Source organism: Haematobia irritans, chromosome 4 (assembly GCF_050003625.1).
Source record: "Haematobia irritans isolate KBUSLIRL chromosome 4, ASM5000362v1, whole genome shotgun sequence".
Taxonomy (NCBI): Eukaryota; Metazoa; Arthropoda; class Insecta; order Diptera; family Muscidae; genus Haematobia; species Haematobia irritans.
In genome coordinates, this window is record NC_134400.1 from 159,601,545 (window position 1) to 159,617,447 (window position 15,903).

At 32.8% G+C, this 15,903-nt stretch overlaps 2 protein-coding genes across 2 annotated transcripts in view; both read left to right on the top strand.

Moving 5' to 3' along the window:
* The first annotated feature begins 1,170 nt into the window (after positions 1 to 1,170).
* Yod1 (Yod1 deubiquitinase) lies at positions 1,171 to 5,159 on the top strand. The gene is made up of 2 exons (XM_075304308.1): positions 1,171 to 2,147; positions 4,186 to 5,159. The coding sequence occupies exons 1-2, from the start codon at positions 1,311 to 1,313 to the stop codon at positions 4,396 to 4,398; spliced, it is 1,050 nt and encodes a 349-aa protein (XP_075160423.1). The 5' UTR covers positions 1,171 to 1,310; the 3' UTR covers positions 4,399 to 5,159.
* A 3,023-nt stretch (positions 5,160 to 8,182) lies between these two features.
* The window catches only part of LOC142236309 (uncharacterized), an 11,983-nt gene continuing 4,262 nt past the window's right edge, over positions 8,183 to 15,903 (top strand). The window contains exons 1-12 of the mRNA XM_075307571.1: positions 8,183 to 8,424; positions 8,477 to 8,590; positions 9,337 to 9,554; positions 10,996 to 11,203; positions 11,264 to 11,380; positions 11,440 to 11,570; positions 11,716 to 11,891; positions 11,948 to 12,016; positions 12,068 to 12,362; positions 12,429 to 12,892; positions 13,078 to 13,353; positions 13,911 to 14,160. Of these exons, the coding sequence (XP_075163686.1) occupies positions 8,359 to 8,424; positions 8,477 to 8,590; positions 9,337 to 9,554; positions 10,996 to 11,203; positions 11,264 to 11,380; positions 11,440 to 11,570; positions 11,716 to 11,891; positions 11,948 to 12,016; positions 12,068 to 12,362; positions 12,429 to 12,892; positions 13,078 to 13,353; positions 13,911 to 14,160 (2,384 nt within the window). The 5' untranslated portion in view covers positions 8,183 to 8,358. The remainder of the gene's footprint in view (positions 8,425 to 8,476; positions 8,591 to 9,336; positions 9,555 to 10,995; positions 11,204 to 11,263; positions 11,381 to 11,439; positions 11,571 to 11,715; positions 11,892 to 11,947; positions 12,017 to 12,067; positions 12,363 to 12,428; positions 12,893 to 13,077; positions 13,354 to 13,910; positions 14,161 to 15,903) is intronic.

A 15,903-nucleotide genomic window follows, 5' to 3' on the forward strand; every position in this document is an offset into this window, starting at 1 on the left:
GCACCAACAAGGGAACGTTACTACTTCTACAAAAAGGGAGAACTTACAATGGGCTTTAATAATAGTATGACCGATATTAAAAAAATTATATTTTTTTTTAAATATTGAAATTATGGAAAATTTTGTCAAAATTTTATTTCTATAGAAGATTTTATCAAAATTTTATTTCTATAGAAAATTTTGTCAAATTTTTATTTCTATATAAATTTTGTCAAAATTTAATAGACAATTTTCAAAATTTTATTTCTATAAAAAATGTTGAAATTTTTTTTTTCTTTAGAAAATTTTGTCAATTTTTTTTCTATAGAAAATTAATGTACCTCTTACATCAAGAATTCTACTAAAATACCAAACAGTAAAAAAGCTAACATTTTTAGTAGTAGCTACCATTTTTAGCTTTTAGTACCAACTGTGGCAACCGTGCTGTGAAGCCATGCAAAAGTGAGGTTATAGTACTAAAACCACAGTTGTCGAAGGCATTTCAACTAAATCCACTACTAGACAGTAGATATTTCCCCATCTACTAAAATCAATAAAAGAATCTATCAGGATTTCTGCCGAAATCTTCTTTGATAAGATTTTACCCTCAAGGCCGGTATGCACCTCTAGCGAAAAATTTCATTCCCATAAGAAATGCATTGGTATTTATGCTAACGAAATTTTCGGTAGCGTTCAATTTCGTAAGCTGGTACGCACCTCTAATGAAAATAACAGGGTTGTCAAAAGCATATTTTGGCAGCAAACATTTAATTTATTACAATCATTGTGTGCGTAAAAGTTAAGGTAAAAGGTCTGTAAATAATAAACAATTTATTTGAGGAATATTTGGAACATATATTAACAATTTTTAAAAGCGATTAGCTGGTTTAAATTTTGTGTACACAGCCCTGTTTTTTTGTTGTAGACTTAAATAAATTTTTGCTACCGAAAATTCCGCTAGAGGTGCATACCGGCCTTCAAATGGAAATAATCTAGTAGAAAAATGTTCACCCTTGGGCTTATTAGGTTTATCATGACAACGTCACTGTGTTTAATCGCTAATTATTATTAGAAACGCCAGGCGGCTAAAGACGTCATTGTGGCCATGGTTGCAAAGAAACAAAATTTGCGTGTGAAAGGGAGCAGCAAACCATCAAAAGAAATTTAGAAATATATTGAAAACAAAAGCAATCATTTGCAATAATAAATTACCAAATATAGAAACAAAATTTTAAAACAATTCCAATTACGGTGTTATCATTGCTCCAAACTGTCAAGGTTAAAGAAAAGTTAAACACCCTTATAAACACATACACGGGATAAATTACAAAATGACTGGCTCCTTCAGTGTAAAATTGAAATCGAAAAAAGGCCAATTCATTGTAAAGGATTTAACAAACCAAACAACAATAGAAGATCTAAAAAAACGTATGGTCCAAGCGACGCAAATTCAGGAATCTCACTTACATATCCTTATGGGTTTTCCACCAAGGCCACTGGATTTGGCACAAAATAGTCAGAAAACTTTACAAGCTGTGGGTATAACGTCAGGAGAGACTTTGATTGTTGAAGAAAAGGAGACAGCTGCTGTTGTGACAGCGCCGGAACCAAGCACCGAAGATGATGAAGCTTTGGCTCGCCGACTCCAAGCGGAAGAAGAGGAGGAACAATTGAGACAAGTTATGGCTGCGGCGACGACTGGCTCATCCAATGAAGACCGCCTAATTTTGCCATCCAGTGAAAGTAGCCTTGCTGCAGGTCCAAGTGGTAATTTCAATGGTATTCTTCTGAAGAAAGTGGTACCTGCTGATAATTCATGCCTATTTACCAGCATACGCTTCGTACTAAATGGCAAAGTAGATAATGAAGGCAGCGAAATGATGCGTCATATTATAGCACAAGAAGTTGCGGCCAATCCCCAGGAGTATAATGATGCAGTTTTAGGCAAATCTAATACGGAATATTGTTCCTGGATTCAAAAACCCGACTCATGGGGTGGAGCTATTGAAGTGGCCATACTCTCAAATTACTATGGTATCGAAATTGATGTAGTCGACATACAAAATGCCATCATTAATCGTTTTGGTGAAGACAAAAATTACGGCTTGAGGGTATTCCTCCTGTTTGATGGTATACATTATGATCCTTTGTATTTGGAGACAGATGGGGTAAGTGTTGGTGATGAAGATGAACCTAAAATATATGTCGCATAGTTATGTAACCTTTGCGCACTTGCAATTTTCCCCTTAGCTACAGGAATGAGGTCAAGGTTTTTACTTCATAGGGATGGGGAATCGTTACAGTTTTATAGATACTCCTCATTGCCGTCGAAGGTTTCAATCAATGAAACAGCTATATGTGTTTTGTTCTGGCTACAAAGTATATTGTAGATTGGGCCATAAAATTTAATCCACGAACTGGGGAGACAATAGGGTACGAAGTATACCATCGATTTTTGGGCATTCAAATCGGAGGTAGACTCAAAATTGTGGTCAAACACCCCACAATACAAAATGGTGGGAAAAATGGTTTCTTATAGCTACTCAAACTTCAACATGTGATACCCAAAAATTTAACTTATTTTTAGAGCCAAAAAATCTTTGATTAGACGCACATATTGTAAATATTCCATTTTTTTCCTAATATAAAATGATGACAGTATACACCAAACAAAGATAAGAGTATAGAAGATGGGAAATTGTGTTGAGTCATACTAAATGTTGCATTGGGGGCGTTGGCTCCATACAGGTTTGTAATTATTAATATTTCCGAGCGAAAATTGAGAGATCTAATTTGATATGATTAGATATGGATTGATCCCATAAATGGTAAGATCTAGTCATATCTAATTGCTATGGGATTAGATCTATGTATATAGCCAATTTCCCTATTTCCTACACTCATTGTTTTTGGTATGCACTGAAAAATAATACTTGCTTTCCGAAAAAATCGCGACTTTCTTAAAATATTAATAAAATTACGCTACATATGCCGTCTGTTGAATTTTCTTATTGTGATATATTAAGGAAGTAATTCACGAACAGGTAAAGAAAATTGACGTCATAAAATTGAAATTCAGGTGAAACATCTTTAGTAACAACAGATCAAATCCTCAGTTAATATTATAATTATTGCATCTATAAAATTGGCATGTATGTAAGGTTAGGTGGCAGAGGCACTGAGGCTAACAAATCCATTGTAATACTGCAGGCAGTGTTACCGTTGTGAGACTTTAGTCGCATTTTGTAGCCTTTCTGACGTTATGCGACTTTTTTAAAATATGAAATATGACTAAAGTCGCACATTTTGCATCGATTTGAATCAATTTTTATTTTTATGTTTCGACCAAACAGCAAATTGTGTTTCACTTGTCATTGAGTTACCCATATAAGCACTCATTAATAAGATAGAAGTAAATCACATATAGTGTCACAATGGACACCTAACCTACAGGGTTTTGCGGTTTCTTCAGTTGTTTTATTACATACCACCACATCCGTGCTAGTATTAAACAATGTTTGATAATTATCACATTTTTTTACTGGAAGTCGTTCGTTTACTGCAAAAAGTCAGCAAAAAAGGGATCCAGAGGAAGATCAAATGCGACATTTGAGAAATAGAGAAGTTGCAAGTTTTTGCTAGGGATTGCTTTTGTCAGTAAAAACTTGCAAGATTTTGTCATAAGCAAATTATACGTGCAATATATTTCACAGAGTCAATTAGAAGTGTAGTATAAAAAAATAAATATATTTATTATTTTATTTGTTTTAAAAGCTTTGAATTGGCTGATGGGTACTGGATGGTGTTCGCGTACATTTCTGCTAATTTTAGCAAAGAGAAAAAAATCCATTTTTACTATCTTACAAGTTTACGTTTTACTGGATTTTATGTTACAATAAGTTGGTAAAATATCTTTTTATGTTAAAGGGACTGTTCCCTTATTGTTTTTTTTTATAGATTTTTTTTGTAATAAAAAGACCTCACAACCTTAAGCGACTTTTTTGTGCGACCTTTTTTTTTGAATATGCTACTTTTTCAAAATTTCCAACGGTAACACTGACTGCAGGTGGTGAACGTACTCTCACATCAATTGGTGCTTTCTTTTCCGTTTTTTTAGCTAATTGAGAATCAACTCTTTTGTAATTAAGTCTTCACATAAACTACCTAATAAAATTTGCTCACTGATTAAATTATTTTTATTTACAGGGTGGTGCACCCGCCACAATATTCCCGGTAGAGGAATTGGGCGTTTACCAACAAGCCGAGCAACTGGCCAAAGAAGCAAAGTCATCCCGTCAATTCACAAATGTCGATAAATTCTCGATACGCTGTTTACAATGTGACGTTATGTTAGTCGGCCAAGTACAGGTGACACAACATGCTAAGACAACTGGTCACACGAATTTCGGAGAAATATAATATACTCTCATATTAGGGACCGTCTATATGTTTGCCTTTTGTATATTTCTCTATTACCTTATAACACAATGGATAATGCCTATTTCATTGTTGTAACAAAATGGCAAAAATCATCATTGGATTTAAAATCAACAACCAAATCATCTAAAAATTGAAGCAAAATAAATGTAGATTTATGAATTTAACAGAACTTCACACAAAATGAGAAAAATGTTTTTCCGCAGCTATTTTTTGTTTATATTTTGCTTTTATTTCGCATATTCTTGCTAAACAATAGAATACTTTCACAACAATTTTAGTGTATATTTTTTTTAATCAATTTCCGAAGTGTTACATCTGCAGATATTTGTTGATATTTTATACATTTTTTAAACTCTACAGAAATTGAAACTATAAGTTAGTATACTATAGTGAACACGAACGATATATTTTTGAATACTATTTTCTATTTTACCAAGTCAAACCACACTCAATACATTATTGTCTTACCCAACTTCTTTTGTATTTTGAACATATTGTAGTTACCATTTGCTTAAGAGCTTGAAGTATTGATCAGTTTTATTCTTAGCTATTCTAAATTCAATCTAAATCAACATCTAATTGGCAATGTATTATTCGATCCCATCTGGCCCAATTGGAAAATTGAACGTCCCAGATCGAATATATTCTATGATACATACCCAAAAAGCCTCAATGTTTATTCGTTAACTTGTTTCTGCTGATACTTTTAAAATTTATTACAATATAAAAAAAAAGAAAAATGCTTTTGTTTTATTGAAAGTCCCTCCACAGCTACAATAACAACAACATTGAAGTCATTCAAATCATCAGGGGGCTAATCACGGCATTCGGTATCGAAAAAATTTTGATCGGAATCTAAATTTTTCGGGAGTCGATATCGAGTTGTCCGTTGTTTTTTCATCGTTTTCGACATATAGGAGTAGTAAATAAGTTAGTTTTAGCTCCAATTGCTGCTAATTTGTAGTAAATTTAGATATAATGAGCATATTTTGAATGTTTAGGACTAATACAACTCGAATAAAAGATAAACAAAATTTGATCATAGTCGAGGTTGGGGAGCGAACATCCTAGCTTGGCAAAGAACCACATAAAAAGTGCACAGACAAGAGCTATATCCAAGAGATTGTGATCAATCAACCATGTCAACATAACGCTTCTGGAGCACCATGTAAGAATAGTGAATGATGAAAGCCTCCACTGGCCAAAAGGTTTAAAACGGCCGACAATTGTAATATCGATAGAATTTACGTTGACATGTCACCAAAAATTATATTCCTCCAAGTAACAATTGACCGTCTCCTTCGTCAGCGGAAATTGTCCGTTGAGTCTTCTCTAACAGTGCCAGTTTACCTTTCTAACAAACCCATGAACTTATACCAATAACAACCCTCCCAACATTTTTTAAATTTGACGGCGCTTCTGAGAATCCACCCACGTCGAAAACAATCGTATACGGCATCCAAAACTCGTCGGAAAAGCGCCGTTACTATTGAGAAGTTGTACCACGCCAAGTTACTACAAAAAAGTTTCTCATCAGTGCAATTATTAGGTGCCTTTTTAGATCAATTTATAACGACGTCAATAAGAGCCCCTTCAAACTATCAGAAAAAGTACATTTTAATGTAGTTGTAAAAGAATCATTGTGGTCAAGTAAAACACGATTGTGTAGATTTTTATTAATTTGATTAAACATTTGTAAATTCTTATAAATATAGCATTTATACCACTATCACAGCACATTTAACATAATTTTTTTCATTAATAGAATGATGTTGATTTACAAGTGGCAAGTTACATGTTGCAGCGTCTATCAGCCAGTGTTTTTATTCTCGATGGAGGCAGCGTGTCTGGAAAAATATCTGAAATCACTTTATTCCATTTGCTATGTTTTCAGCACTTCATTATCGATTTTATTTAAATAAGTTATAAGAAGCCAGTTGCGCTTGGTGTTTCAAAAAATATAAAATGGCTCTTGTAACAATAGTGATGACAAAATACTTTCATGTACATTTCATACTTTATCATACGCTTCCCCATCACAGCTAGCGATTGTTGCAGTGTCAATTACGAGTCTGTGGTAGCGATGAGGAAGAAATTGAACTTTGAAATGCTGGCAGGGTTACTTTCAAAATATTTAGGTTCGCCTATAGAATCAATACATTTGTAAGAACTTTTGAATCTATTAGCTACAATATCCTAAATTGAAATGCATTACTTTAAAGAATTTATTAAAGAATGAAATGAAATCTTCTTTAGCTCAAGTTGTTTAAAAAATGTGTTGGGGGTAGAAGAGAGTGTAGAAAAAAGTGTATATCAACATGTGTCGGGAAAGCCAAGTTTTCAAGATATCGACCCATGAAAATGGGGTTTTGTTTTTTTAGTAACATTTATAAATACTGTATTTTAAGTTAAAGGTGAGTACTAAGTTCGAGTTTAGCCGCTAAAGGTAAGTACTATGTTCGCTTTTCGAGTTGAAATTTTCGCGGTTACTTTAATAAAACAGTTCAATATGAAGCAGATAAATTAATTCAGTTGATGCGCAGTTTCTTGTTCCCCTAGATTTCGCAAGACTTTACAGGAATATTTTGGTTTTAATTTAGGTTAGGTTATGTGGCAGCCCGATGTATCAGGCTCACTTAGACTATTCAGTCCATTGTGATACCACAGTGGTGAACTTCTCTCTTATCACTGAGTGCTGCCCGATTCCATGTTAAGCTCAATGACAAGGGACCTCCTTTTTATAGCCGAGTCCGAACGGCGTTCCACATTCCAGTGAAACCACTTAGAGAAGCTTTGAAATCCTCAGAAATGTCACCAGCATTACTGAGGTGGGATAATCCACCGCTGAAAAACTTTTTGGTGTTCGGTCGTAGCAGGAATCGAACCCACGACCTTGTGTATGCAAGGCGGGCATGCTAACCATTGCACCACGGTGGCTTTTAATTTATAATTTTGATTATTTCAGGAAAAGTAATCGCGAAAATAAAGTGATTTTCAACTCGAAAACCGAACATAGTACCCACCTTAAAGTGAAAACTAATCTGTAAAAAGGCATAAAATTATACATATTTGTTGCAAATTTTATTATAACTTGATGGGGAATAGCCCAAAGCAAATTTTCTCAAAGTTTGTATTCCTTAAAATGGATTATTAAAGAAAAGTAATCGTGAAAAAAATGATGATTTAGCGGCTAAAGGTAAGTACTATGTTCGCTTTTCGCGTTGAAATTTTCGCGGTTACTTTATTAAAACAGTTCAATATAAAGCAGATAAATTAACTCAATTGATGTGCAATTTCTTGTTCCTCTAGATTTCAGCAAGACTTTACAGGAATATCTGTCTGTTTTCATTTATAATTTTGATTATTTCAGGAAAATAAAGTGATTTTCAACTCGAAAACCGAACATAGTACACACCTTAAACTCGAACTTAATACCCAAACATTTTTAAAGCACACATTTTTCCGTGTTTGAAAGGAAATTTGAGAAGTCGTTGCTAATATATTGAAAATATATTACTAATGTATTGAATTCTATAGTTGGTGAGTTAAATGTAAAATTTACTCCTTTGATTATGAAAATTTACTCCTGTGATTATGAAAATTTACTCCTGTGATTCGTCAGAACGCTCCGTGCCTTGCGCTGCTTACGATACGTTTCGAGTGAATACACAAGTACCTAAAATGTAAAAACGCCGTCTTTATTACGCCAGTAGACACGTTTGTAAAATAAAAGCGCTCCAATCGCACAACTTACACCCCAAACACGTCATCAGCCCTATGGTGTCAATAATCATCGTCAGACCAGGCGTACTCGTGATGCGGTGAGGGGGACGATGGAACGCTTTTCAATTAGGATAGAGAAATAACCGTACAAGCGAAGCGTTACTACTAAATTTAAATTTACGGATCAATTCTAATTGTGAAAGAAAAAAAACGATAATGGGTAAAGGTTTTGAGACTATATTAGCAATAATTTCTAAAATCGAGTGTAATATGGACCAATTGGTAAAAATATTGTATTTTCCATTGAATTTGACACTGATTGTGTACATTCTAGGATAAGCCGACGTTATCCCATGTATTTAAAATCTTCTTGAAGCTAGATTATTATTTACGCAATGGATATTGTGGCATCCATGAGATTGTTTTGAAATGGTGCAAATTGTTTACGGTAAGTAAATAACAAAACTAATGGCCAGTTACTCTGATCCTCCGATTAATACTTATTTGGTGATAAAACCCAATACGACCACCAACAAGGCTCAACTTAAAGTTATAAATAAATAAAACTAGTGAAGAATAGGCTTTGGGGAAATAAATAAATAAATAGTGCCTAATCTTGACCAACCAACACATTCCCTTTCATCCTTTTTCTCACAAGCTCCAACGATATTGTTGTTGTTGTAGCAGTGGAGGCTCTGAATTTAAGCATTATCACATCAGCTTTTCCAAACTGCTATAATGACAAAAAAAACCTATGTCGTCGACAGCTCCAAAGGATCCCAAGCGCTTGGTCACAGCGAAATCTCGATGACGATTTTAAATCGTCCAGTCATGGAGTTAAGTATCTGATCTCAAAAGTAGTCACTGGAGATATTACTCATCCCAAACCTCGCTGTTTGTTTTCCTGCTGTTATAAGTATGCCACAAAAAAAGCCTTGGATGTCATTACAGAATATATCAATAGATGACGGTTATCATGGCACTTGAACTGTCTAAATTATAAATAGTGATGCAACATGAATGAACAGAAATTTTAAAATTATCATGACATAATTCTTGTACCAATACAACTCTTTATTAGCTGATTTAGATTTAGTAGTCATATTTTAATTCTTTTTACAATGAATGATTTTGGAATTTCTTGCCGATTAATATTTATGATTGCGACTTATTTATGAATTTGTATATTTGCAGGAAATGCAATCATATATCGATCCAAGGGACTCCACGGTAATGTATCAGTATGAAAAAGTAGCTGTTTGCGCAATTACGTACATAATAGGATACCTGCAATCTGTAAACGCGGATGATGCAGATTACCATCATAATTTATTGCAAATACTGGATTCTCTTTTAGACAATTTAAGCCCAAAGGTCTTGAAGAAATGCCAAGAGTTTGAACCTGGAACTATGTAAGTTTCTCTTTCTTCACTGTTACGAGTTTTCAATTAAATATATTGTTTGCTCATACCTGGATGTTATAACGAACATGAACAGCCGATTTGGTGAAATAAACATTGATTTTGTCGATTTTCAATGATATTAGAAGATTACTAAAAGTCGTCTTCTTTTATCGTTTTCGTCGATTGTCACAAAACAATACCACTCCAACCAAATAATATAAGTTTTATCTCCTCATTCCTTTATTTTAGGATACTTCTCACAAGTTCGTAGCATCTCACATTTAAATTAATGTTTTGTTTACGGTAAAAATACATATATAAATTTTTGGCCGTAACATTTCTCTTTTAGATAATTATACTTTTTTTGGAATTTGTACGATACACCTTGAAATTTTCGGCACTGTCAACAAACAGCAGTAATTTTCAGCTCTTTAGTATTTGCTTGCTCCTAATTTGATTATTTTTGGTTATAGAAATTGTTTTGGTTAATTTGATTTGAGGGATGATAAAATAAAGACAACTTTTTCTAGTTCAGCCCGCAGTAACTGCTTCCGTCTTTTTCAGCATATTTTTTGTTGTTTAACAGATTCGTCTCTCTATAACAAATAACAAATTTCTTTGAGTGTTCATATTTTTATTTGATGCGTCAATGTACATAATGTAAATCAGGTCAGGTATAGTGGCAGCCGGATATTTTAGGCTCACTTACCTTATTCAATCCATTGTGATACCACAGTGGTGAACTTCTCTCTTATCACTGAGTGCTGCCATGTTTAGCTCAATGACAAGGGACCTCCTTTTTATAGCCGAGTCCGAACGGCGTCTCACTTTGCAGCGAAACCATTTAGAGAAGCTTTAAACCACTTAGAAATGTCACCCGCATTACTGAGCGTGGATAATCCACCCCTGAAAAGCTTTTTGGTGAGCAAGGATTGAACCCACGACCCTTTGTATTGAAGGCGGGCATGCTAACCATTGCATCCCAGTGGCACCCGTTTATAATGTAATGTTGAAGTGACCTTACTATGTTGTTGTTGTTCGATATAAAGGCGAGTACTATGTTCAGTTTTTCCGCCAAAACTCTAAATTAAAAGTACAAAAATATATACGAAGGCGATTACATCGATATCATCAACTCTCCTCTATATGGATGAAAAAGATCCAAAGCATTAATTGTGAAATATTTTATATTTTTAAATTAATTGATTTAAAAAAGTAACCGTGAAAACAAGCTGTTTTTCAGTTTGAAAACTGTACATTTTCCATCATGGCGTTCAATGTTATTTAGAATGTTATAACACCCCGTCTACAAAGTGTAGTAGGAATATTTGTCAATATTTTGTTGTTGTCGATTTTTTTTTGAGACAGAAAAAAGTCTGTTTTGCTTCTCTCACTTCCTTCCCATTATGATAATTCTTTTATTGAATTGTTGTACTTCCAAAAAATTTAGTGGTATGTTATGGAAGCCGCTTGAAAAGGGTGTTGATTACAAAACTCAGCTATTGACTTTAAAAGTATACGCTATTTTGATGAAATATATTGATGAGTCCAAATGGAAGTATGAATTGGAAGTTATTGAGGAAAATGACAATAATGATTTTAAAGATAAACTGATAAATGTTTTGAAAGTATCGGCCCACCAATCTGCAATCAATGTGGTATGTATACGTTTTTATTAATTTGTAAAATAAATAATATTGAATTTAACATCTTTACAGGCACGCCGAGATTTATTAAATACTTACAATGAACAAATAAAGAAAAATGTCGACGTATATTCACTTATTTGTCAATATATACATATACCAGAAAAATATGAAATGTTTAAACGTCTTGTAAGTAATTAAAATTATAATGTTAAACGAAATGTATATAATGAAGTTTTTTTTTTCAGAATTCTGAATACTTCTGGTTAGATTTGAATTTTAAAACCAAATCTATTTCATTTGAAGGCCGATTAAGAGAGGAGTCTACCTTGTGTTATAGAAATATAACGTGCAGCATGCGGTTTAAAAATATAGAAATGTAAGTATCATATTTATAATGGATTCAAACAAATATAAATATTGTCGAAATTACAAACCCAATTATAAAACCAGATGAGTATTTAACTCCATAAGTAGATACAGTAAATTAAAAAAAAAAATAAAACAATTTTTTCCGTATATAGGAAACCTTTTGGGCTATATATTAAACTTGATGAAGAGCGTTTTGATGATTTTCTCATTATAACCAAGGATGATAATTTTCACGTATATTTACCGAAACGAGAACTAGAACGAATTCAAACAGATGAAAATTTAAAACGATTTGCAAAGCGATGCAACGAGGAACAAAATGATTTTGGTAAGTAAAATAAAACATTTGGGATACAAATAATTCTATCATTCGTCTCTATGTAGTAGAAAATTTCAACACTAATGAAAATATTTTCGATCTACTAAAGTATGGGACACCGATATGTGTGGAAGGTAAGACTTGAAGATCTAACAAAAAGTATATTACTAATTAGTTCAATTCAGATAGTAACGTCGAGCACAGGTCAAATACTACTTCAAATCCTATTCGAAGAAAAAGTCTTATAAATTTAATATATTCACCCCAACAAGAGATAAATGATTCACAAAAAAACTTGCCATTACTAGATATTGTAACAACCCCATTGTCGAGTAGAAAAAGAAAATACCAGCGCAGAAGTCATGCTATAAAGCAATTGTTCTCAAATCGAAAAAAGCGTACCAACTGTGACGAAGATTATGATCCAAATAAACGATTGAAAAGGGATAGTAAGAAAAGACGTCGAACTACATATATAAAGTAAACTCCTTATCAATATTAATATAAACATATATGTATACATAAATATATATAACAAAATTTCAGAAATACATCTGCCAAACATGAAAAATCTATAAAGGCAAATATATCTCCCCTAAATGACTATAGTATTATGAGAATCACACCAGAATTAATGCGTGGTTTTGAATGTACCATTCTTAATAGCAATGATATTGGTACAAGTGTTGACATGTTCGGGAATACAGAAGAAAGCATTGAGATGTCCAGAAATCAATCTAAAATGTCAAGCATTAATTCAGAAGACATTCCGAACTTGCGAGATGAGACAATTGACCAAAACTGCTCAATGGATATCTATATAGCACAATCAATTCCACAAACCCCCAATTCCATATGTACTATGGATATATCAGAAATATTTGATTCTTCCTTCTTTTTGAATGGAATATCACCGCAACTCCAAAGCTTAACTGGGACAAGTGAAATGAATATATCGAAAATACAAAACGAACTACTATTTAGCAATAGCAGTTTGATATCATTATCAGGTACTTACATATTATTGGCCAGACAGGTACTTTTAAATCAAAGACAATTTTCCCTACTTTGAATTTGCAATTAAAGAGAAAATGATTGTTCCCACGATGATTTTTCTAATATATACATATTTTGAAAGTGATGACGCTGTTCCAAAATAGAAAATATTTAGTTTTTATTTTTATTCACTTTATAGATAGCAATAAAAGTTATAAAGCACATAAAATATCATCTAACTTGGAATCAGAAATGGAACTGACTGGAAATTTGGATAAATTAAAATCACCACAAAATACTGATCATACAAATTCAATAGATCCTGAAAAGTTGCCATCATTATATGTTGTATGCCAACGGATTGACGAGTTCCCAATATTGTTAAGAGATAGCTCCCATGATGTTGAGGTGGATGAGAAGTCACCAGGGACAAGAACTAACAGTTCACAAAAGGCTATTAAATTTTATAAGAAAAGTAAGTCAATTTCCTTAAATTAAACTTTTCAAGACAAACATTACACCGTAATACACTACTACTAGTAAATATATAGTCGGGGTAAGTCTCCTGAAAAAGGGGAAAGCAGTCACTGCTTGCTGAAATAGCAACCATTGTCTTTAATCTAGATTACCTATTTTTTTTTTTACTGAAACAAACAAAATATACAAATACATTAAGAATATGTATTTATATATGCTAAACAATTGAATATTTTTTTCAAATTAAGGCATAACAGCAAACAAAATATTTCCTGATCGCTCATTTAGCTTTTAAGGATATTATAGACAGGAATATACAAGCAAATATTTTTAATTTTTGAAAATACTTTAGGTAACATTTTAAAACCTAAGAATTTTACCAAAGGTATTCCGCTAGATCACAAAGTACAAAAATATGTTATAACACCGATTGTTGTTTTTAGTTAGTTTTTTTTAGACTTGTTTCTATGAGTGTCTAGATATTTTGAATAAAATTGTTGGATCATTCATTCACATACCTAATTATTCTAATTTTCAATTTGTAAAATTGAATAGAGTTTCAAAACCAACTTTCAAAATACTCTTCGAATGTCGATAAGACCCTTAAAGAATTACGAAAAACACTAAGCAATTCAAAGGCCAAATATAAAAAGCAACAAGCTCGCGAAATGACTGAATATATAGTTCAGGAATCAAAGGAACAGAGAATGGTGATAAATTACCTTATAGAAAATGTGGAACGCCTAATGAGGGACATGGAATTGCAGCGTCAAAATTTTATATATGGAAGTATGCAAATTACAAGGTAAGTCATATATAGAAAATCTATAGAGTACATTAGGTCAAGAATGATTTTATTCATACCCAGTTTGGCGCAGAAGCGATGAATTTAACATGGGCTTGTCATAGGACGGATGTCCACCATTTCCACAGCCACAGCCGTTGCACTGAATTTGCTTCACTTCTTAAGGTGTGATCCAAATTCAGTGTTTTGGATGTAAATTAAAAAATAAATGTGATATTTTGTCATATAAATAATTTTTTATAATTTTTTTTTTATGATTTTTAATACATTCTAACCTTTGTTCGAAACTTTTGACCTCAAATATTTCCAAAAATTCGCAATTTTTCTAGAATGGATTTAGCATTTTTTTGACAAAATTTAAATAATTTGTACCATTTTATTAATCCTTACTCAGTTTTAAACCTATTTGAAACAAAAAATTTTCAAATTACCCTTTGAAAATATGGAAAAAGCGAGTTATAAAAAATTGTATTAAAATAACTTCCTGAGTAGTTAAAATAAAGAACAACTTTGGAGGAAATTTTTTGGAAGTGCTTTTAAAGTTGTGCCGTACTTCCAATTGTTTTTGCTGGGTAACAGCTAAAATATTTGCATTAAGAGCATGTTTTGTCTGCTGAAAATGGGAAAGCAATCAATGTAGTTGTTTCACCAAAAATCCATTAGTTGAAACCAGGGCTGTGGAGTCGAGTCAATTTTGCTCGACTCCGACTCCAGCATTTCTTATTAGCCTCGACTCCGACTCCGGAGTCGACTCGAGGTAGTGTACCTAAATCTCATTTTAACAGTATTTTGATACGACTCGACGACAAATCTCAGCATTTTAGGGATGTAAAGAACTCTACATTTTAATGTCAGACCAATAAATTAAAATACGACACAAGACAATATAGAGACCACATCAAAATATGTGTAGATAACAAGAATCTCCAGAATATGTATTTATAAAAACAAAAAATAATTAGTCTTCCAGATGTTTAAGAAGTAAAATCCTGCTATTAAACTATATAGGCATTTTATAAAAAATAAAAACAGATGACAGGAATAGCTGGACAGTTACGAATATTGTTTCTATAGAAATAAAATTGTGAAATATCGATTTATAAATGTCTATCAGTTATGGACATTAGAGGCCATTAATTTAATGTAAAGAGTGGCTTTGATGAGGCAAACATTCTCCCAATAGACCGGGTTTGATGGCACGTTGGCAGAGGTTTAATTTAAAATTACAGCTTCTAATGACATATGGAGATTTCTCAAGTAATTATCTCTATATACAAAATCTGGGCCGATGGGAAATTTATTATTTATGGATCTCAAATAACTCTAAATTCAAAATTTCTGACAAATCTTATGGTGTTTTCTTTTCTAAAAAAAGAGCTTTGCCTTCATTTTGTCTGTAATACGCATTTTTAAAATGTTACCAGCAACCTAAAAAAATGCTATCATTTCAGCGGGAAAGAATTCAAAGAAGGGAACAGGGCAATCGCAACACTCTCGTTTGTTGGCAGTGCCGAAAATGCCCGCAATTTGCCTCTATGCATGGCGCTATTTTCACAACAGAATTCGAAGCCTTTTTGCAATTTTGTCTGTTTTTTAGAAAAGAACCTAAAAAGTACATTTCCGGGCAAAATGCAAAAAAGTGCGCATTTTTACAAGAAATGAAAACGCCATTGGACTGGAAAAACTTCTTTAAAACAAATCGGAAGATGGGTTTATATGTAGGTGCTATATCACAAAATTGTC